Source organism: Lagenorhynchus albirostris, chromosome 1 (genome assembly GCF_949774975.1).
Source record: "Lagenorhynchus albirostris chromosome 1, mLagAlb1.1, whole genome shotgun sequence".
Classification (NCBI taxonomy): Eukaryota; Metazoa; Chordata; class Mammalia; order Artiodactyla; family Delphinidae; genus Lagenorhynchus; species Lagenorhynchus albirostris.
In genome coordinates this window covers 49,800,260-49,824,354 of record NC_083095.1, presented here as the reverse complement: position 1 = coordinate 49,824,354, position 24,095 = coordinate 49,800,260, and the positions used below count along the sequence as shown (strand labels likewise).

General features: G+C 36.8%; 1 protein-coding gene across 5 annotated transcripts in view; it reads left to right on the top strand.

Annotated features, from left to right (window-relative positions):
* The window catches only part of ATL1 (atlastin GTPase 1), an 88,657-nt gene that overhangs the window by 63,219 nt on the left and 1,343 nt on the right, over positions 1 to 24,095 (top strand). For 3 of the 5 annotated variants that reach the window (XM_060142752.1, XM_060142743.1, XM_060142776.1), the window contains 7 exons: positions 11,978 to 12,070; positions 13,171 to 13,309; positions 17,209 to 17,336; positions 18,473 to 18,529; positions 19,330 to 19,401; positions 21,037 to 21,468; positions 22,693 to 22,707. In XM_060142752.1, coding sequence (XP_059998735.1) covers positions 11,978 to 12,070; positions 13,171 to 13,309; positions 17,209 to 17,336; positions 18,473 to 18,529; positions 19,330 to 19,401; positions 21,037 to 21,468; positions 22,693 to 22,707 — 936 coding nt within the window. The remainder of the gene's footprint in view (positions 1 to 11,977; positions 12,071 to 13,170; positions 13,310 to 17,208; positions 17,337 to 18,472; positions 18,530 to 19,329; positions 19,402 to 21,036; positions 21,469 to 22,692; positions 22,708 to 24,095) is intronic. The other 2 variants (XM_060142768.1, XM_060142759.1) reach the window with 2 other exon arrangements.

Below are 24,095 nucleotides of genomic sequence, written 5' to 3'. Positions count from 1 at the left end.
GCAGGGGACACAGGTTCAATCCCTGGTCAGGGAGGATCCCACATGCCGCGGAGCAACTAAGCCCGTGCGCCACAACTACCGAGCCTGCACTCTAGAGCCCATGCGCCACAACAAGAGAAGCCACTGCAACAAGAAGCCCGCACACTGCAACAAAGAGTAGCCCCCGCTTGCCACAACTGAGAAAGCCCCGTGCACAGCAACAAAGACCCAACACAGCCAAAAATAAATAAATAAATTTATTTTAAAAAATAATATTTAAAATTAAAGCAACCAAATTCAAGACAAAAATACTACACATCATGAAATTAAAAGATAAAATGCAAATGTACTTAAATCTTAGAACAACATTTAAGATATCAGCAAAATAATTCACATTTAAATTAGAAAAAATTCCAAAATAAAATAACTTTTAAATAAAAATTTAATTAATTTCAGCAGTTCTTTCAGCAGGTCACTTTCTACTCTCCTCTATCTGAGAAGATAGTTTTATTTATTTGGATAAAATTGTGGAGAAATTTTAAATACTGCCTGAGAAAATGAAGTAAGGGGCAATAATATTTTTAAAATAATAATTTTTACTAAAACTAAATTTAACAAATTTAAAATAGAAGAATTCTTAACTCTGAAACAGAGTGGAATTATAAATAATAAACAAGATATGTCTCAGGCAGCAAAAGTGAGGGCAATTAGCCAATGAAATGAATAGCTGAATTAACAGATTAATTGGATTCTTAAACCAAAAGCCAATTTATACCAAGCAAACAAAATATCTGTAATTGTATTTTAAAACTATGTTTAAAAAAAGAGAACTAAAAGCTAAGTGAATTCAGTTTAAAAGTGATTTTGAAGTGTTAAGTTTAGCCAGTGGTGTGCTGGTTAATGTTTACAACTGGCTAGGGAAGCAGGGGAGGTGGGTCTGATTTGTAGCATTTGCTGATTTCTGTGGTGTAAATACTTTTACTGTGGCCAGTTTCAAGCTACCAACATGCTATATAGCTTGTTTACAAACCTGATTTGTAATATTCCTCAAACTGTAATGTCTTCCTTGCAAGCCTATAAAAGCCAGCTGTAAACTACACTCCAGAAGTATAATCCAAATTAAGACATAATATAGCGTTCTCTGAGTGACATTACTTATTTTCTCACTTGCTTTGCTCACTATGAGCACTTGAATCTTAAGTATAATGATCCACTAGGAGCTACCTCATTAATATAACTATTCTTTAAAAATAACTAGGTTCTTTAGCTTCTCTACCTTAGGACATCAAGAGGTTTGGTTGAGAATGAATACATTTCCATTAATTTAAACATGTAATACCCATACATATTTGACAAGGACTCTAGGTAATAATTTCCAATTTGCTCTAAGGACCTGGTGAAAATATCTCATCAGGTGTGGTAGGAGATTTGTCTCTATTTGGGTCTATGAATTTTTCTTCCTTGGTCATAAGGCCCCACATAGCTCTACAGAGAGATGATTACATCCTTGTGTCGAAATCCTTATTACTTACTACAAAATCCTTATTAGGAGTTTTTCAGATTGTTAGACCTTATTTGAAGTGCACCTTAAATGAACTGTTTCATTTACAGACTGTTTTTCAACACCAAGCAAGACTGTCTTCCTCTAATGCTCTGTGCTAAATGGTCAGCCATTAGTTACTTCTTACGGTGGGAAAGGCTCCTTTTCCATTGTGTGGCTCTACAGCTTTCTGTGTGCTTGTCATTCATGTTCTCTCAACTCTGCTGGGCTGAGGTAGTGGAGAGGGTTTCCACTTGTTCTATAATGTGGTGATAACAGTAAGTTTGCTGTTGGGCCTGAGCTGAAAAGGATTCCCCAGTATGCTGGAAAGTGGACTCTAAGAAGCCTTTATGTCATTAAATGTGCCTTTTGGTTATAGCAGCCCAGGAGTTTACTCTTTAACCATTTCATGTCCTCTAATTATATAGGCTACATCCCCCAATTTACCGAAGTATATTCTCAAGCTTCACTTGAACCAATTTTTTAGATGTCAGTACATTTCCCAGTGGTATTTCTGTATGGTGGGTATCTTTATAAGCCAGTCTACAAAAGCCTATTTAATCTCTAGTAAATTTAAATACTAGCCACAATATTCCTCAATCCTGGTCCTATTCCTCAATCCTCGTCCCTTTAAGCCAGAGCCTTGAATATATCCAATAATTCCTGCACCTCTCTGAGGCATGGAGCCCTGAGATAGGTTGGTAAGACTTGCTGTCAGTATTTAGCTTGTGTGCTAACACAGAAGAGATGGCTTTTAATGAGATCAGCAGCCTTGGTGATAGACACAGAGCAAGATTTTATGAGCACGTAGATTGGAATTACCTGGTGAACTTATTAGTTAGATTTCTGAGCTGTATCCCAGTTCTTTTGAATCAAATCCTTGTGTTGGGACCAGGGAATCATTACTCGCCAGGTCATTCTTTTTTTTTTTTAATTTATTTTTATTTTTATTTTTGGCTGTGTTGTGTCTTTGTTGCTACACACGGGCATTCTCTAGTTGCGGCTAGGGGGGGCTACTCTTTGTTGCGGTGCGCGGGCTTCTCATTGCTGTAGCTTCTCTTGTTGCAGAGCACGGGCTCTTGGCACGTGGACTTCAGTAGTTGTGCCACGTGGGCTTCAGTAGTTGTGGCACGTGGCCTCAATAGTTGTGGCTCACAGGCTCTAGAGCGCAGGCTCAGTAGTTGTGGCACACGGGCTTAGTTGCTCCACGGCATGTGGGATCTTCCCGGACCAGGGCTCGAACCTGTGGCCCCTGCATTGACAGGCGGATTCTTAACCACTGTGCCACCAGGGAAACCCCTCGCCAGGTCACTCTTAAGTACATGATATTTGGGGACTGAATTAGCAACTGGGCACACCCCAGCAGAGGATATCTATGATAGGGGAGGTTCTGGTAGCAGAGAGATAGGGTACCATTTATATGTACAGTTCTATGCACAGGTAGTTAGTAAATTAAGATTTGCCTGTAATAGAAAGAAGAATAAACCCTAAAAAAATTTTCTTGCACACAAACTTGAATTCCCTTCTCTTAGAAGCCTATGCTCAAGAATGAAAGATTCTTGAGCATATGTTTTAGGACTAATTACATTTATTCTCTTCTCTTTCATCTTCTCAGTATTAAGTACTCCATCTCCTGGATTAATTCATCCCAGTTTTCTCCCATAGCATTTTTTTTTTTTTTTTTTGCGATATGCGGGCCTCTCACTGTTGTGGCCTCTCCCATTGCGGAGCACAGGCTTCAGACACGCAGGCTCAGCGGCCATGGCTCACTGGCCCAGCCGCTCCACGGCATGTGGGATCTTCCCAGACCGGGATACGAACTCGTGTCCCCTGCATTGGCAGGCGGACTCTCAACCACTGCACCACCAGGGAAGCCCTCCCATAGCATTTTTATTAACCATTTTTATACACTTAAAGGCCCACCAGTACCCTAAACCTTAGAAGTAGATTTGACTCTCCACATACACACACACACAGATGGTAACTATGTGAGGTGATGGAGGTGTTTGCTAACCTGATTGTGTTAATCATTTCACAGTATATAGGTATCTCGAATCATCACGTTGCAGACCTTAAATGTACACAGTGTATTATATGTCAATTATATCTCAAAAAAAGTGGGGAAAAAAGATCTGAATTCTCTTTGTGAGATAAGAGTGAAACTCAGTTCTTTATGTTCTTTTCAGTGGATTTGTATTATTTGAGAGGAGATCAGTCCATGCCAGTTTTAAGGTTAAACTGAAGATTGCTAGAAAATAATAGTAGAGGAAGCATATAATAATGTACTATTATATTAGGATAAACCTGTTTCTCACAATTTCCCATTCAAATTAGGCCTACATATGGCAAATTAGGAATTATTTTACACTAGTTTACTTAATTATATTTAAGGACCCTTTATTCCCATGATTTAAGAGTGTTCCTCTACAGAATAAAATTCTTTGATAGTGATTTCAGTGACTTTGAAACAAAACATCCTTGATCAAATATCTATGATGACTGCAACTGCCAAGTCATACCAGAGGAATCCATGATTTCACTGAGAAAATGAGAAGCTGTTGTTTGGCTCCTTGGGCTGTAAATGAAAAGACACATTGGTAGGAAAGGGAAAAGCCTTCTCTCTGTCTGAGAAAGTTGCCTTATCCCACGTTCTGTTCGGAGAGCAATTTAGGTGATCTGAGAATTACATGAAATTAGAATAAAATATTCATCTGGTTACACAGAATTAGGTAAGCAGTGTAGACCAGGATTCTCCCAATGGCCACAGGTAGGTACCTGAAATGTCTGGAAGGCCTACATAGTAATAATTTATGGAGCACTTTTTTTTTTTTTGCGATTCGCGGGCCTCTCACCGTTGCGGCCTCTCCCGTTGCAGAGCACAGGCTCTGGATGCGCAGGCTCAGCGGCCATGGCTCACGGGCCCAGCCGCTCCGCGGCATGTGGGATCTTCCCGGACCGGGGCACAAACCCGTGTCCCCTGCATTGGCAGGCGGACTCTCAAGCACTGCACCACCAGGGAAGCCCTAAATATGTTTCTTACATGATTCAAATGAATGTTCATTATAGTTATATAAAATAAGTAATGTTGTTACTCCTTTTTATTCTTTTCTTTCTGTTTTTTAACTGATGAGGAAACACCAGGGCTTAAAGTAATTAAGAAACTTGTCCTTGGTTACATGTATCCTTAAGTTGCAGAGCTGGCCTTCAACCTAGGCCACAGGCTCAAAGCCCTTGCACTTCACCACCACCCCTTAATGTCTCTCTTCCTCCTCCTAATCCTAGGCACTTATTGAGCTATAGCTGTGGTCTTATATTTGAATGTGCACATCCCATCCCACTAACTAAATTATAAATATCTTAAGAACAGGAGCTTTGTAGTTTACTTTTTTTAGTCTAGAGCACCTACTTTTCATACAGCAGATGTCCAATTAATGTTTGCTAATTATGGTGTTATATGCATATTTAGGATTGTGTATAGTTTTTATACAAGTAAACTCATTGGACTCAAAATTGAAATACGTGGATTCAGGATTTGGTGTGCTATTATGTATCCAGCCTAGTATTACCTCTTTACATTTTTAAGAAAGAGTAAGTCATAAATTGGTGTGAGAGTGTCCAAAATATTTATACTAGGTGCCATGGCCCTTCTTGAATTGCAAACACACCATCATGAAATCATTTTTCAGTGGATAAAGTTAGTAGAGTTTCTGAATTGAAAGTATTAAATCAATGGATGGTAATACCAAAAAAAAAAAAAAAACCTAGCACATTTCATTAGTTAAGACGAACAGAAAAAAGTGAGGTGTTTTCAGTTAGCAATAGTGATTGTATGTTGTACCATCAGATTTAAAGGTGGTCCTAGTACAGTTTGTAGATGCTTCAAGTAATTAACAAGGCTGCAACTGCTCTGAGGCAAGGAGGATAAGCCTTGGCTACAGAAACAAGGAATAGACCATAAAAGGCAATGAGTCTTTGATGTTGACCGTGTTGCTGATTTAATACCTACCATGACCTAATCTTTTTGTGTATATAAAAAAGAAAGATTTACGATAATTTGAAAGGGGTTAATCTGGACTCTTATAGAGTCTTCTCTACTTTTTCTGTCTATATCCTTAGAGACTTTTACTCAAAGAGATTCTTCAGTTTCTTTCTGAATCATACACACTGTAGGTATCTTTAGCTAATATGAAACTTTGTTTCTTCCAGTGGATTTTCTGCTTGCAATATCTGTCCTTATGGACAGGCTCCCTGAGTCTTAGAGAACAGAGGATATTTTGGTCATTTTTATCTGGAGGGCCACAAATTTTTTTATTTCTACCTTGTTAATTATCCAAGCCCCTCTGAAAAGCCACCCATAAATTGGAAATTTCTAAGTTGATAATTTCTCATTCAAGTTTTTTTCTGATTCCTGTATTTTATGTCTGAGCACGTTTTAGAAAGAGAAGACAAGGTTCCCTTTACTTTGACTATTTAGGTACCCGGAGTATTGTTTGAAAATCTCCTGAAGTCTATTTTTAACGTTTCCTATTGATTCATTCTTATATTGTTCACAATTTTGAATCTATGTCCAATTCATCTTGAAGAGAAAGTCTTCTGAAACGGCCTTGTGTGGTGTTTTTTCTATTTTTCTTGCCCTTGAAAGGCTATTAAAAATTTTTAATTTAAAAATTTTTTTTGTAATGACCTGAGTTATTTAAATGTCCTTCTGGTCTTTCTTACCCTACTGCTTTTAACCATTTCTTCCCACCTGAGGGACTAACAATTAAGTGAACTAGTTGGAAAATAACTGATAGTTCAGGACAGTAAGTAACAAAATCCTGAATTCTGCAGCAAATTTCTGTCTTCCTGGGCTAAAAGAAATTCCTTAAAACTGAACTCTAGACCAGGGTTTAAATTCAGCTTCTTTACAACAGCCTTCTGGTCTAGCAATTTTAAGTAGTTTGGGGCAATGTGACTACTTTTTTTCCTGCAAAAATTCCTTAGGAAATGGTTTAGGAGGTCAGGGGAAGGAGCAGAAGGAATTGAAGGAGTGAAGTGATTGGTGAAGACAAAACTGAGTAGAGAGAGATACGGGAGGGTAATTTCATAAAGTTAGAGAATCAAACAGATTATTTGGGAGTCAGCAGTTTGTTTTGAGGCCTCAGTTTACTAGTCAAAGAAGCTAACTAATGAGTGTTTGATATTTTCTCTTCATTTTTATAGAGCACCTCTAAACTGTATTAATTATTTATTTTGACATGTCCAAAGCTCAACACAATGTTATTCTAAATTTTTTAAAAGATCATTTATTATTGTAAGTGCAAATATTAGGCTTATAATGCAATGCAAATAGGAAGCAGAAATTCTTCCAGGAGGAGACTGCAACTTTGATATATACAAGCCTGTAACAAACAAGTTGGTCAAATTGTGTGTTTATGAAAAGCATCTGGTTCCTCAAGCAATGAGAGGTTAGAACAGTGCTGTACGATCAATAATCTGACAATCATTGATCCTGCATTATGGAGTAAACAAAGAGACTCGCAAATTGACAAGAGCAAGAGTGTCCTCTTGAAAGCTTTGTTAGAGGACCCAAGGCAAAATTTGACTAATTATTTTTGCATAAATTTGTTGCTAGTTTAACCGACCTCCAGCCATTAGTCTTTGGGGCATCCTGATTAATCTGGGGACTTTTTAGGCCTTTGCCTCTATCTGTCCTTTATAGAGCACTTCTTTGTACATTCAGTGACAAAAGACAATTCAAGGTAAAATCCATGAGACAAGACTTTGTACAAATTTTCAAACAAAAGAAGGTAAAGCAAGTAGCAAAACCATAAACAGATTAATGGCAAAAATATTTCCTAAATAGTATACCTCTAAATCAAAAGTTCTAATAACCTTATACAGAAATTAGGTATAATTATTTATAAAATGAGTATACTTCCAAAACTGAAGGTTAAACAAAGACTTAGAACTAATGACCCATATAAAGAGCCACTGAGTCTTTATAACAAAAATCCTAGGATAACAAATTAGCAACAAGAGCTCAGTGAAACAAATCAGAACTCAGATCAGATCGTTGTTGAGATAAATTCACCTGCAAGTAAATTTGAAGGACAAATGAAATTTGGGAACAAAGGACAGGGAGAATGCACATGTTAGTCTGAGGGTCATAGGGAAAGCTGCCAAGTGAGGGCACTTAAAACTGTCTCAGTGGAACTTCTAGAATTGCCAGAGGATGAGACCGTCACTCAAAATCGGATACAAAAACCAAAGCTGAATTTATTGGCGAGTTAAGTAAAAGAGTTATACTTGTGAGGCACAGTCTCATTGAGCATAACAAACTAACGATTATATGCAGGATTTAGGGGCTTGTTTGTTTTGGATTTTCATGGTTTAAAGAAACAAGAATGGGTTGACATCAGTTTTTGAATGATTTTTTGTCGTACACAGAAGCATGTTTCGTGTTGGTTATAGAGGTGAGAAACGGGTTGACACCAGCCTCAGTCAGTTTTCTGGAGCGAGTCTTCTGCTACTTGACTGAGTTTTAAAGTATGAAGCTGTCACTGGTTGGCTTTCAGTGGGCTGTTGATTGAAGTGAGTTGTTACTTAATTAGATGGGTTTAAAACAAGTTATAGTATTTACTTATTACCCGAAACTGAAATTAAAACTGAAATTGATTGATTAAACAGGTTACAACCAGTTTAGGTATTTACTGGCTACATGGCTCTACAAGAGTTTTTTCCTGGGAGTTTGGGAGTATTTTCATGTATTTATAATGGATGTGTACATAAATTTAGCATTATAATTCAAATAACATTGTTTTATATAGTTGGGGATTTTTTTGCGGTACGCGGGCCTCTCACTGTTGTGGCCTCTCCCGTTGCGGAGCACAGGCTCCGGACGCGGAGGCTCAGCGGCCATGGCTCGCGGGCCCAGCCGCTCCGCGGCCTGTGGGATCTTCCCGGACCGGGGCACGAACCCGTGTCCCCTGCATCGGCAGACGGACTGTCAACCACCGTGCCACCAGGGAAGCCCCCACATGGCTTTTTTATACTGATATGATCAACACATGTATTGATATATTCCACATTTTGTAATATTAATAGCTATGTAATATATTAATATGCCATAATTTGTATAGCCATTCCCAATTAATTGTTAAGCATTTGGGGTTTTTTTTCCATTTTCATTACTACTAATAGTAGTGCTATAGCACTCCTTTTGAATAATTTCCTAAAGGCTATGGTCTCCAAAGGGAAATAAAGGTTATGATGTTTTTCATGATTTAAAAAATATGATCATTTGTAGGATACGCATGGTGTAGGTCCATCATTTGCCCCAGTTGCCTGACTGGATTTAATTTATTTTAAAAAGTATGACTTCAGATATTCTTATCTGAGCAAATTAGGATAATTTGTATCCTTGATTTTTTATCTCTACCTATATGTATGAACAAATCAAAATTCAGCGGTGTGGAAAAATGGATAGCTTTTGAAATAAGAACTGAGATTTATAGCATTCCATACAGGATAAATGTAAAGCATACAAATTATTTTGGGAGGGGATGGGGCCAGTGGTGGTTCTGTAGCTGGCTCATACCACTTTGAGAGCTAACTAGTAAATATTCAGGAATTATATAAGCCAAGTATTAAACTGTTAGTAGCTTGACATCAGCCATGGTAGGCAGGTTTGCACAACAGAAATTGTCAAGTGCTACAAATCAAGGCATGTTGCTGCTGCTGGAGAGCCAGTTTACACCAGCATATCACTGGATGGGAGCATTAGGCAGGGAACTTGGAATTTGACACTATAGGGAGATAGAATATAGATTGCTTATTAAGAAAATAAGACTTCATCTTTGATCCTGTTCTACACATGGTCCTCATTATGTTGACTTGGGAAGATGCCCAGTGAAAAAGACCAAGAAATGAAACTAAACGCTCCCAAGAAAAATGTGAAAATTGCCAAATCCACATAGTTGGTTTCATTTATCCTGGTTCATGAGCCTCTATTTCGCAAAAGTTGCTTCTTAGCTAACCTCTGTTTTCAAAATGCATGTTTTAGGTAGAAGTGTTCTAAATACAAATTATCATATTTTGACAAAAGAATGGCCATCTATCTAAAGATAGTGAACTATTTAAAGATAGTGTATATAGGTGTTTTAAAAGCCTCCTCTCCACAAGAACCTCTCCTCTCCCCACAAGAATCCACAGAACACACACACACACACACACACACACACACGAGAGAGAGAGAGAGAGAGAGAGAGAGAGAGAGAGAGAGAGAGAGAGAGAGAGAGAGAGAGAGAGGGAGAGAGGGAGAGAGAGAGATGAGAGGGAGAGAGGGGTGGGGGGGTCAGGCTTTCACTGTAGGGAAACAAGAAATATCCATAATGCAAACTAAGAAGTGTCCCTGTTTAAGGTAAGAAAATGTGAGCCAAGGCTTTTGTATCCAGCAAAACTGACTTTCACTTATAAAGGGCACAAACTGTTATCAGCGTGTAAGAACACAAAGAATGTTGTTTCCATGAGCCCTTAATGAGAAATCTACTGAAGAATGAGCTTCAGTTAAGCAAAGATGACATAACTTCACCAAAGGAGAAATAATCATATACTATGTGCCTCCTAATAAAAGAACACTCTGCTTCCTATAGTCTTGCCAAAAAAATAAAACCGGAGTCAGATCAAGCCTCTGCATCCAGCTGCCAATTTGCAGGAAATCCAGAGGACAAAAGAACATGTTGAACTGCCCCGTGAATATGCAGTCAGCAAGGTCCAGATTGTGGGAATCTCTACATGTCAAATTCCCAGGTTCTTCAACAGATAAACTGTAAAGGGAAAAAAGGGATGAAAAAGGAACCTATAGCTTAAAAGAGATAATAAATTTTAATGGGGAAGACTAAAAGCTTCAATTAGAAACCCAAAGATGTAAACTCTTAGAATATTTAAAGATAGCTAATTTCATTAAATATTCTTACTTTTTCTCAACTTCCTACGTTTTTACAGAAACTAAAATTTGAAGTATAACTTAATCTAACTTATAAGAGTGCTTTAATGCCTCAGATTGTAAACTATATGTTTTATACTTAACTTTGAGGCAGTGCAGCAGGGATTTTGAATAAGTCCCCAGTTTAAATGCCAACTCTTCCACTCTGGCTGTGTGGCTTTGGGCATATTACTTAATGTCAGGTGAGGGTGGAGGTGATCTTTATATATCTCTTTTAAGGTGAATAATAAATTATAACCTCTCTTGGGGCTGTTGCAGGAGTGCATGAAATACCATGTATATAATTCTGGTATTGTGGTTGGCTTATAATAGGCACTCAATAAATGAAAGCTACTCTTACTTTGGTTTCAGTAGGTATGGGGTGGGACCCAAGAATTCTGTACTTTTAGAAGCCTCTCGAATGATTCTAATGATTACTCTAATTTGGGAAACAGTTCCTGATAAAATCCTTCTGGATGTGAACAAATATTCAGCTTCAAGAATGTTTATCAATGAATTTCTTAGAATAATAGAAAAACTGGAAGACATCTAGGAGAATGGCAAAATAAACTATGGCCTATCCGTGTACGAAAATATTATGTGGCCATTGAAATCAAAATCAAATAGCTAACATAGCATTAGGTGCCTGGCGCTGTTCAAAATGCCTTATATATATTATCTCATTTAGTATTCCTGTGAGACATGTTCCATTATTATTTCTATTTGACAGATGAAGAAACTAAAAATGTATATGATATTACAAATAACAAATTGTGAAGCTGAAATATTTCTAAACTATTAATAATAAAAACATTTTTATAATAAAAAGTTTTGCCCTTGTTAGAGGAAAGACTGAATTAGTTTTCCAACAGAAGATATTTCAAAACTATCATATGAAGAAGTGATCAAAGCATTTGCAGCTGAAAACTTGGGGAAAAAAAGTATTACAGAGGTATCTTACTCTAAATAAATATTAACTTTCAAGCCCATTTTTGTACCTTTTTCCTATTGAGCCCTCCCCCGACCCAGATTGTATAACCTTCAGGGCCCCACAAAACCTGGATTCTCACCCCTCTGCCTACCAGATATGCATAATGAGAGCCCCTGCAGAAGGGGGTAGAACAAATGTAATAGAGGAAAAATATTTAGACAGATGAAAGGAGAAAACTTTCCTCAAATAAAACTTGAATCTTCATAAAAAGCTTCCTGAAAACTCACAGACATGCCCCAAACTGGCTGAATGGCACTATGTAACTTTAATAATCAGTTTGGGAGCAGCTCTCTGTTCACATTCAGTGGAAACAGGGAGGATGATCTCAGAGCGGGGAGATTGCTCAGAAACAACTTTCTTAGGTTTTATGTTTGCTTATTAATTCCATTATGTGGAGAAGAACACTATTCAAATGACAATAATATCTAATATATTTCAATAAAAAACAGAGGGAGGAAATTTAGAGTTCCTTTAACAATCTTTTCATCTTATTGTTTCTTAGAGTCTGATATTTCTTGTTCGAGACTGGAGTTTCCCATACGAATTTTCGTACGGAGCTGACGGTGGCTCCAAATTCTTGGAAAAACGCCTCAAGGTTTGTTAACTATTTAGGTGCATGAAATTTCGCTAATAGTAACCTAAAGTATTTTTGAATGATTTGCTGAATAGATACTCAGTAGCCACAATCTCATTTGACCTTCATAGTATCTCTATGAACAAACTAAGATGGATACTTAAAATAATGTCAGAGTTACAACTGTAAACATTATCAATAATTATGATACAGAAAAAGAGTTCTTTTGTAAATATCTATAAAACCATGATTTATTCCTAAAGATAAAACTTTTAATTTGAAGAATTAAATCTGTTCAAGACTGACAGTACAAATATATGGATTCGTGTTTTAGTAGAGGTTTAAGGTCAATTTAACAGAAATATTTAATTTTTGAAATCCCCAAAGTCAATCTTAGGACATTTTGCTAGCAGTTCACAGAAGGTGATATTAGGAGGCTTTCCACTTGCTGTGTCATGATAGTTCAATAGTGAGTGACTTATTTACCCTGAACAGATATCTCCCCAAATACCTACAGAGTAATCAGAAAAAAAAAATGGAGATTAAAAAATCTACCTCGATAATCAGAATCTCTAAGCTTACCTTTTTAAGTTATGGTTACTTTTAGGGTAGTTTGTACTGTTGAATGTCAAATACATGTGAAAAAAGGGGGCAGTTTAGCTTTTAAGTAAACATCCAACTATCCAGATGCCTTTCTAGAATTTAAATGCATACCTACCAGGTGACAAGAAGCTGTCTTGAGCACCTCCTGAAAAGAAGGTAGGAATATCTTATGATCTACTCATGTCTCTTGTGAGTACTTTGATTTAAAATTTGAATTTGTAGGAACTAGCTAGAGTAAAACCCCACTGATTTATACTAAAAAACGGGAAGGCCCATCTAAGTTAGCGTAAGCGTAGACATTTGTTAATTTTAATAATAATGCCATATGTATGCTATACTTAGATATGGCCATGTGGCAAATTCACCCCAAACTTTTCCTTATTTAGTATCAGCCCTGTCATGTCATTTTTTTTTTATCATTGTGACCAGACAGACACAGCAAATATAAATGCCACAGAATTCTTTTGGAGTTCAATTTGTGTTGAAAGTAGTTTAAACTTCAGAATGATTTACTGCAGGTTTCGGGGAACCAGCATGAAGAACTACAGAATGTTAGAAAACACATCCATTCCTGTTTCACCAAAATTTCCTGTTTTCTGCTACCTCATCCTGGCTTAAAAGTAGCTACCAATCCAAACTTTGATGGAAAACTGAAAGGTTTGTCTGTCTTTTAATGTATTTGTTTATGTCACTTAGTCTGATTACAAAAATGTCATTTTATCCGTTGGGTTTATGGCTGCTAGTTTCGTTTATCCACTGATGTGAGGCTGATGATTGGAAATTTTCAGGAGGATTGGGAATCCCGGGCTCAGGCTAGAGTACCTCCTTGGTGAACTATGGGATTCTATGGGTACTGAATACGGACACTGAGAAAATAGGCTAAATCCTGCATTCACCTGGGAGGCAGTAACCCTCGCCCTTTCTCCTAGGTTCCTGCTCACCTCTGTATTGAGAAATGCTCCTTAATATCTTCCTTTTTAATTTTCCCTATTTACATGAAAAAGGAAAATAGATGCCTATATTATTGGAATGTTTGTGTTAAGTTATATAATTAGAGGTAGAAATATTGCATAGTACTGAAGTGAAGCTCTTTAAAACTGCTGCTAAAGAATTTAATTATACATCATTAAAAACTTCAGTAATAATGAAATCCTCTTCTGGATGAGGACCAGTTTCTTAAAAAACCAAAAGCACCAGAGTGTTTTTCAAACAGCATGTAATTATCTCTTAAACAGAGGCATGACTAATGTTTAAAGATTCCAAAGCAACTCAAATTGTTAAAAAAAAAAAAACGGGGGCGGGGTGGGCAGTGGGAGGTGGAGGCAGGGGTCTGCAGAAGCAGAAGCTAATCTTGCCTAATAATCACCAGGTCTTTAGATATTTGCTTTGCAGTTGATACAAGGTGGTACAAAGACATTTCTGACTTTTTTACTTGTAAGCCTAGCATTGAGTACACCACTGAGTTTGGACATTTGCTTAATTTACTGTGGCCTTTCTGCATTGTGCCAGGGGTGATGAGACAGTGACATAACAAGCTTTGAAGCACAGTTGTTCTCAAAGGGCTTTGAAATTACTTTTAAAAAGGACAACATAACATTGTGTCCAGTTTTATGCAACTGGCAAGTTTGAAAAGCAAACCTATTGTTTTCCCCATGTATCCATGGCGTTTATTCTCAGATACCTTATATTTCACTATGGCAGCTAATATCATAAATAGAACCCCCAATTTCTCGATCATCAGCATTGTTTTTATACATGTTTTAAATTGTCTCTTCTTTATAGAACAGAACAGACAGCTGTAGGCACATATTAACGCATGGATTCCAGGATCCTACAATTTCGCTGTCACTTACGAATTCCAACCCGCTAGTGAGCACACAGACCTCTTGATACTGTGCAATTACCTAATGGCTTCAATGTGTTTTGAATAAGTTACATAAAGAGAGGGCTCCCACAAGGCCTTTCTTTCTTCTCTGGGGGTTGGAGAGCCATAAACAGGCAGAGCAGGGGCAGGCCTTCAACAACAGTCCTTTACTGGGACAAAAAAGTACTCTGCCTTGTTTCATTCCTGTAGTACACAGCTACAGTTCTTAAATTAATGGATACAGTTTGCAATGAAAGAACTCAGGGAGAGAGTTTAAGACAAATCATGCAGATATAAATTGTACTTTTTAATAGATTTGTTCTCCATCAAATTTTACTCACATGTCTAAACATATATTGACTCATACAGTTGGTTTACAGTTATCCATACGTTGCGAGTTTACCAAAGTGGCTAGCCCGAGAGAAAGAGAAATGAAAGGCAGCTTTAGTTGCCCATCAAATTTCCATTTTAATTGAGGCTTTATAGGACTGCTGCTAAATCCTTCTGTGTGCCCAAATGTTCTGCTTTGCCTCAGTGTTTCTTTGGGCAGTTTTGAAAGTCTGCTATCTACATTATTTTTCCATCCTGAATCTTATAATGTGGTGTTATTTCTATCCAGGATGTCTTGTCTGCTGGCCATGCTGTTCTCCAGAGGGCTGGCATCTGAGTGGTTGCCTCTGGGGAAGAAATGTCTTTGAACAAACACTTGTGCAAAAATTCTTTGATGATAGTTTCTCACATACTCTTTCAGCACACTTGTAGAAATAGACTATGGCTAATGCTATCTTCAGAACACATTTTTAATCCAAATGTATGCTGTGACGCTGGTTACTTTGATGATAATTAACACAGTTGTTGGTGCATTAGATACACAGGTTGTATCTTATTCCATTAATTTTATAAGGAAATTTGTGGGGGGAGTGGAATTTAAGTACATGTTTTGAAGGTGATTTTAAAGTGGTTTTATAAGGAGAAATCTTTTTGTTTTATACAGAAATTCAGGAAGAATTCATATATTCTAGATATATAGTAATATTCTACTAATGTTGAAAAAAGCATAAAATCATATAGCAAAAAAGAAAACTGTTAGCATCAGTGAATATGAATACATAGTAGGCAACAAAACACAACAAAGGAACATAGTAACATAATACAAATACCAGTATTTCAGTGAAAATTGGTAACTAAAAGCAAACCACAATAATAAATACATTTGAATAAACCTATACTAATACAAAGCACAATTATCAGTAAAAATTGGTACAGTGCAAACAGAAAAATAAATTTGAATAAACTCCTGTCCAAGTCCTCATGAAATATGGACACAAATATCAAAGCTGTACAAAACATGAAGCAAAAAAGTTGGAAGAATTTCCAGTGGCATGCTCATACATGTCATAAAAGCAGTAAGAAAGAGAAGAGAACCATAAATTCTTATGTAAACTAGTATTTCAGTGTATGTTGGGGTCATAATAACAAGCAGGGAACACGCAAACACAATCATAAGGTTTGAATCTTTATCCTTAAGACCTCAGAAATCACCAATCCCAAAGCCTGAAAACTCAGTGACTCTGCTGAAATTCAGATTTAAAAAATTATAGGCAGTTACTGCATTTTCTTAGATACCAAGTCTCTGGACATATCTTGCTTCTTATGTAGTTTTCCATATGTTTTGAAATAATGATTTAAAAAATTATTGCTAAAAAAAAAATTATTGCTGTGTTCAAAAGACTTCTCTGAAGATCTGTTTTCTGTATTACTGTGCTAAATCTGTAATGTTAAGTTTGAACTTAATGCTATAAAATGGGTTATGGGCAATCAATTGTACCAAATAACTCAGATTACCTCTGATCCACTAGCTATGAGGCCTCCATTGCCTTTTTCAATGTTTGGGTCTTTTTTGGGGTTTTTTTGGCGGTACGCGGGCCTCTCACTGTTGTGGCCTCTCCCGTTGCGGAGCACAGGCTCCGGACGCGAAGCCTCAGCGGCCATGGCTCACGGGCCCAGCCCCTCCGCGGCATGTGGGATCCTCCCGGACCGGGGCACGAACCCGTGTCCCCTGCATCAGCAGGCGGACTCTCAACCACTGCGCCACCAGGGAAACCCAGCCTTTTTCAATGTTATTTTGTGTTGCTGCGTTTCACTACTAGAGGCAGCAGCAGCATCACTATCTTTTTGAACTTGAGTCGTAGTTACCACACCTTACCAACTTCTATACACTTGTCCTAAGGTGGACACACTAAATACAGAACAACTTTTGGATACATTTTCTGGAGGGAATACATCTTATAAAGCAGTAAATATCCACCCTTTCCCCCCTTTATGACCCTAGATATATAAAACCATGAACCGTGAACAGGACTTAAAGGCATCAGAATACATGAACTGGTTATGTGAATGGGGTGTAAAACATTTGTATAGCATTTAATATCAAGAAAGCTATTTTATAGGTGGAAGACAAGATAAATAAGTAATTGGAGTGAAGATAAGAAAGATCAGCCATAGGAGTTTGGGCGAGGAGTATCGTTCACCCTGAGAAAAGTGGGTTTCGGGAGTAATTTAGATGATGGGAAAGTAAGTAATAGCTTTATCACTGCGGAAGAAACAGAGGAAATCAAAGGATGTTTTATTTTATGGCATGGAGGACTGGATAGGATTTTTAAAATAATGATGAATTTGCTTTTACTTGTAGAAATAGATGAAGAATTCATCAAAAACTTGAAAATACTCATTCCTTGGCTACTTAGTCCTGAGAGCCTAGACATTAAAGAGATCAATGGGAACAAAATCACCTGCCGAGGTCTGGTGGAGTACTTCAAGGTATCACTCTCATTTCTAGAGAAGTTGTGAGTACTTAGATTTGACATGTTTGGGAATGCGGTTCCTGTTTTAAACAACAAAAAATTATAGACTTTGTAATATAGGGGCAAAGGCATGAGGAATATACAGAAATGATTTTTAAAAAGGTTAGACTCCCAAGAGGAGCTTGCTTTCTGAAATTATTTTTTGAGAAAACTCCTTGAGGTAACTTTACTATCGCCTTTCATCTTGAGGGAAATATATTTTGAAACATAAATGTATCCTGGAGTTGGAAAAGTCTATCTCTTTTTGGGGGAGGAGGTGTTTCCCAGGGTTCATACCACTTAGTCTTCAGTCATGACCTATACTGAATTTCACCTTCATTCTGAAGATTTTCCCTAACAGGCTATACTTTGCCTTCCTCCTGGAGAAAATTCTTCCACACTTCCTGCTCTCTGCACCAAGGGCCAATGTGAAGTGGAACTATTTTAATTTGCATTTACCTATTTACCTCAGGGAGCCCCAAATACAACACTTTTTTTTGTAACCAACACACATATGTAGTAGATTTCGGTTACCAATATAATTTTTAGATTGATGCTCCAAGGACTAAAATATCAATTTTTAAAATCCACGTTTTGTCATTTAAAATGTGGTTGTATGTCTCCTGTGTGATTATTTACCTTCACCACTTTCAGCAATAAATGACATGTTATTTATCTAAAATTTGAATTCTTGCTGTGCATAAAACACTGTGGAGGAGCTTAGAATTTAGTAGGAGACTCAGGGCCCATAAAGCTTGTGGCAGCAGCAGGTACAAATTCCTGTGAGTAACTGAAAAAGAAATGTTACTCCTAGCAGAGGGATCTGAGAAAGTTTTAAAGGAGGTGGTATCGAGTTAAGCCTTTAAGAAGGGTGGGATTGGCAAGTGGAGATGTGTGAAGAGGACCTTTCAGAAAAGGGAACAAGAATTAAGAAAGAGGGAATTAAAGTATGAGAAAGAGATAACAGTTCCTGAAACTATCAAGACCTTATTTTTTTTTTTGAACCGTCAAGACCTTAGACCTTAGAATACAATTTAACAGACTTAGAGAAATATTGAATGCAATTACTTGAACATGAGTCTTTTTTTTTCTTTTTCTCTTTTTTTTTTTTAGGCTTATATAAAGATCTATCAAGGTGAAGAATTACCACATCCCAAATCCATGTTACAGGTATTTATTCATCAGGAGGCTTGACATTCTAAAACATACTGTCACTAAAGCTAAGCTAACGATATGCTCCAATCTGGCTGTTGGAAATCACCAAATAAAAATAGTAGATGGAATGACTTATTGGAAGATTATTTTTCTAGTAACTACCCATTTGTGTGTTCATCTAAACATTTTCACATACACATATAGCAGCCTCACTTAGCATGCTGAGATACAAGAGTCTGCATTGTCTTTGTACTAAATTTGTTTAGAGAAGACTCAGACTGTGGTTTAGATTCACACATGTAACAAGAAGTAGAAAAGCAGGTTTTAAACAAGTGGCCTCTATACTTAGAAAAGGAAAAACTCACTTTTTCCATACTTACTTCTTAAATTTCTTAAGTTCTTGATGGTTTCTTTTTGTTATCAGTGATACATTGTTCTATCAGTAATCCTTAAAGTTGACATATTTTTGTATATATAAAATGTACTATATATTATTTCCCATGTATTTGTATTTATAGATCCCCCCCATATTTGGTGAAAGGCTTAATAATATTTATAAAGAGGAATAATCTTCTAAATGAAAATTCATTTTAGAACTATGGTTTATTGAGTAAACTATATTTTATGCATTTTGAAGTTTTAATTTTACTAATTTTAAAAGATGTAGTAGAAATATTTCAACACTTTTCAAATTATGTGATGACCTTGAGTTCTTGCATATTTCTTGCACATAATGCTCATATATGAAAACTGCCTGTGGAAGTTTAATAAAATATGAATTCCATTTTACATCATATTTTGTACTTTGTCCAAAGGCCACAGCAGAAGCTAACAATTTAGCAGCCGTGGCAACTGCCAAGGATACATACAATAAAAAAATGGAAGAGGTAAGAATTAAATAGTATTTTAAATGATGTTTTAATTAATTAATTGATTGATTTTTGGCTGCATTGGGTCTTCGTTACTGTGTGTGAGCTTTCTCTAGTTGCGTCAAGTGGGGGCTGCTCTTCGTTCTGGTGTGCAGGTTTCTCACTGCGGTGGCTTCTCCTGTTGCAGAGCAGGGGCTCTAGGCGCACAGGCTTCAGTAGTTGTGGCACATAGGCTCAGTAGTTGTGGCTCGTGGGCTCTAGAGCACAAGCTCAGTAGTTGTGGTGCACGGGCTTAGTTGCTCCACAGCATGTGGGATCTTCCCGGACCAGGGCTCGAACCCATGTCCCCTGCATCCCCTGCATTGGCAGGCGGATTCTTAACCACTGCGCCACCAGGGACGTCCCTGAAATGATGTTTCAAATAAAATCAGTATTTCTTCCATGAGCTCATTCTTTTTTCTTCCAAGTTACCCTGTATACACATGCAGAAGTGGCTTTCACTTATTCTTTCTCAAACTGTGTGTATCACATTTTTATGGTATTCCTAAAATATTTTAAAAACAAGTCAAGAAGAGAACATGATGTGTGCACAATTTAAATGTATTTTAAATGAATTATCTCTTTCTAACACACACATTTTGCGGGGGTGGAGGGGTACAGATTTTCCCACTATTTATAAGATCTAGTGGCTAAAATAACATATGCTACCCTCTCCACTATACCTCCCTACATTCCACAGTCCAATTTCTATCTTAAATATAAAAACCTGTTAGAAAAAAATAAACTGCAAGGACCAATATTTCTAAGTACTATATTTCCTCTTTTTAACATTCTGAATTAGGAGGCATCTAATGATTATGGTATCTACTAATGTGATGAGGTTTCTTTCCACTGAAAATGTTATAAAATCAAAACTGCATCCAAAATTGATAGAGTCTTAGAATCAAGAGAAATATAGTATATGGAATGGTGTTTACAACATAATTAAAGGGGAAGTGGAATGAGAGTCTCCTTTATATAATTAAATCACAAATAACTGAAGTGAATGGTATGGGTAACAGAGATTTCCCATGTAACTTTTGAAAAAAAAGTTGAAAATTTGGTCCAAGAACACTTAATATGCTTCCATTTAGTCTCTTGAAGAAAATACCGAATGGGCTCCAAACAAAAATCAGTGAAACTGCTGAAGGAAATGTTTTTCACAGTTTACTTTAGGGCTTTATAGCATTGCTCATTGTTTTAAATTAAACTTCATTTGGTCAAAATTAGTTCAGTGTAGTTAGAATAAATTTCCTACAGGAACCTGACTGTAAGTAGTTTTCTTAAATTTGGATTCATTCTATGAATGAACTGAGTTTGCAGTTCACCTCCACATCTTGAGGAAATTGGATTAAGTCATGGATATTCCTTCCCATGTCGAAAAGAGAATACAAATTAAGAAAGGCTTTATATAAGTCACCTATGAAGTACCAGTCCCACTTATAATCCCGCCTGATAGAAATGGAGTATGGAAAGATGTGGGTTGACAAAACGTAATGCAGGCTCCTTCGGATTAGTAATGTGTTCTAACAAATTCAACTAGCTAAGTGCAAAATTGTGATACAGTTGCTAGTTGTACTGTGCACTGCGTGAATACTTCTCTATCCGATACAGATCTGTGGTGGTGACAAACCATTTCTGGCCCCTAATGACCTACAGACGAAACATCTGGAACTTAAGGAAGAATCTGTGAAGCTATTCCGAGGGGTGAAGAAGATGGGTGGGGAGGAATTTAGCCGGCGCTACCTACAACAGTTGGAGAGTGAAATAGATGAACTTTACATCCAGTACATCAAGCACAATGACAGCAAAAATATCTTCCATGCAGCTCGTACCCCAGCCACACTGTTTGTTGTCATCTTTATCACATATGTGATTGCTGGTGTGACTGGATTCATTGGTTTGGACATCATAGCTAGCCTATGCAATATGATAATGGGACTGACGCTTATTACTCTGTGCACCTGGGCATACATCCGGTACTCTGGAGAATACCGAGAGCTGGGTGCTGTAATAGACCAAGTGGCTGCAGCCTTGTGGGACCAGGTAGGAACACTTAATTCTCTTCAACTAAATGCAGCACACATTTGAATGCTATCTATGTTCCAGACACTATGTTAGATGTTGTAAATATACAGGAGAACAGGAGACTTGGGCCCCAGTCTTCAAGAACTTTAGAATCTGTCAAGATGGCCAGATACAAACAGCTAACTATAATATAACATGTAAAGTCCTACACAACTGTTTTCCAGTCAACATTTCAATATTTTTCAAACATACGTGGATTAGGTAGTGTTTTCACTTTTTCTTATCCTAAAAGTTAAAGCTGTTAAGTGAGAAAACACAATCAAGTTTTTATTTAGCTGATTGTGATTCGATTATGTGTTCATTACTTCATACTTACAACCTATCATTTGACTAGCACTGGCTTTGTTAGGAGCACATATAAACCACCATCTGAAGTCATAGCACTGTCTCTTTTAGTAAAACCCCTAAACACAGCATCTGATCACTTCACATTGTCTCTATTTGAACTTTACATTTGTACCAGGCCCTGGCATGAGTCCAGGTCAACCTCTGGATCAGCTGCTTAGGGATCAGTTGTCCTCTATGGTCCACTTAACCAACCCAGGGTCACCATGGTCCACTGTTCAAATAATTGAATATGGATAGGGGAGACAATTATAAACACACCTAGAATAATCACCAACTCACTATGTCATTCTGGAAGTGTCTTCAGTTAAATTTAGGGGAATTTAGTGAAGCTAAAGTTGAGATTCTTCATAAAAGTTTGGAGTTAAGAATATTTATGGTCTCCAGGTAGCAAGTAATAGCTACAGTTCTCCCAGCATTAAGAGTGTAATTATACATACTCTTTAAAAAGAGAATTGTAACTGATGGATTTGCCGTGTGTCTTTGAAGAATCTAGTTGAGATAAATAAATGGTAACACTACGGGAAAAGAATGAATTAAAATTGGATCCTCTGAGCCACTGCCTCAACTAGCCCTTCAACCTCAAAAGATGAAGAGAGGCTATTTGAGGTAAATCCCAAAGCCCACCTAGAATATGATGCTGAAACCTGTGATAAATATAGAATTGGGTTCTTCAAAAGATTCACATTAAATATGTAATCTAAACTGAAAAACTCTGCAGGGTTATTCTTAAATGCTCACAAATTACTACTGTAAACAAAGTTGATTATCATAATGCTATTAATGAAGCAGGATATATACTTTTCTTTTCTCCCTTTTAAACTGCCTTTGCCACAGGGAAGTACAAATGAGGTAAGTTAAATTTCTTCTTAAATTAAGAGCATGTATTTATAAACATTATGATATTCTTATTTTATAAACCAAGTAGCCATTAAAGGATATCTCAATGTACATTAAAAAATCTTTGGTGACTACAGCTCCTATGTTCTTCTAGCATTTACAATTTTAATTGTGATTTTTGGCAATGGTTTTAAAATACTTAACTTATTCTGGACATATGATTTTATCTGCATATGAAACATAAGAATTGATTATCATGAATATTTTATGTTTTGTTTCCTGAATGTTTACAAAATTTCAAAATTCTTAAGCTCCAACATTGGGCATTTTGCTCTACTGCAGAGTGAAACAAGTACAGTTATGAATCTTCAGGAAACTTAACTACTGGAGAGTAAACGGAGCTACAATCTTTAGAAGTTGTTTTTAACTTTGGCTTCTGAGTTACCTATACCACTTTAAGGTTTCAGACCAGTATGCAGTGTAACTTTCCTGTAAATTAGTGTTCACTTCTCCCACTGCACATGTACAAAACTCCATATCTGAAGAAAAATCTAAGCTTCTAAGAAGGAATCACTTGTTACATAAGAAAAATTATCTCTGTGGAATCATTTAGGTCATTATCTTCAGGAAGCAAAACTGATCTTCAACAACTACAGAGATAGCACATAATTCCTCAGTTTCTGCTGTTATATATAACTAGATTATGTCCTCCAATCAAATACCAAGGATACATGTAATATTTACAAGTCACAAGGAATTATTTCATGTAAGATTCAGTAAAATAAATTCACTAAAAAGGTAAAAACAAATTTCAACTTTGTAAATCAAGTCTTAAGAAAAATATCTAAGCTTTTAAGAGAACATGGATTAAACTGAATGTGTTAGAATCATAATACAGTAGAACTAAGGTTGCACCAATATGCATTCATAGAATTGATGATAGTACAATTCAGACTTAAGAAAATCAAAAGAAAGTAGCCGTGCAGACTCAAAAACATAAAAATGAATGGAATTTCCTGGGGATTGATTACTATTTAAGGATATCAGGCTTTTATCCAACTTCTAAAAATATTCAGACTTTTTACAGACTTCAGAATTACATCAGATAAACTGGCCTTAACTGAGTGTTCATTATGTGAAAGTTAGAGGAGGTAATGAATCTTAGACACTAGCTGAGGGGAAAGAAAAGAACATAAAAATATTTATGGACACATAAAGCAATAAATTCCTGTGATTCAAACACTCTTAAACAGACAACAATGACAGAGGTAGTTTTAATGAAGACTCTCTGACGTAATGTTTCTGAATAACGTTTTGTAAGATATGAACTTACATACGGAATGGAAACAATGGCAAGAGAGCACGTTTGAGAGAGCCCAGTGTGGCAGGGGAGAGGGTAA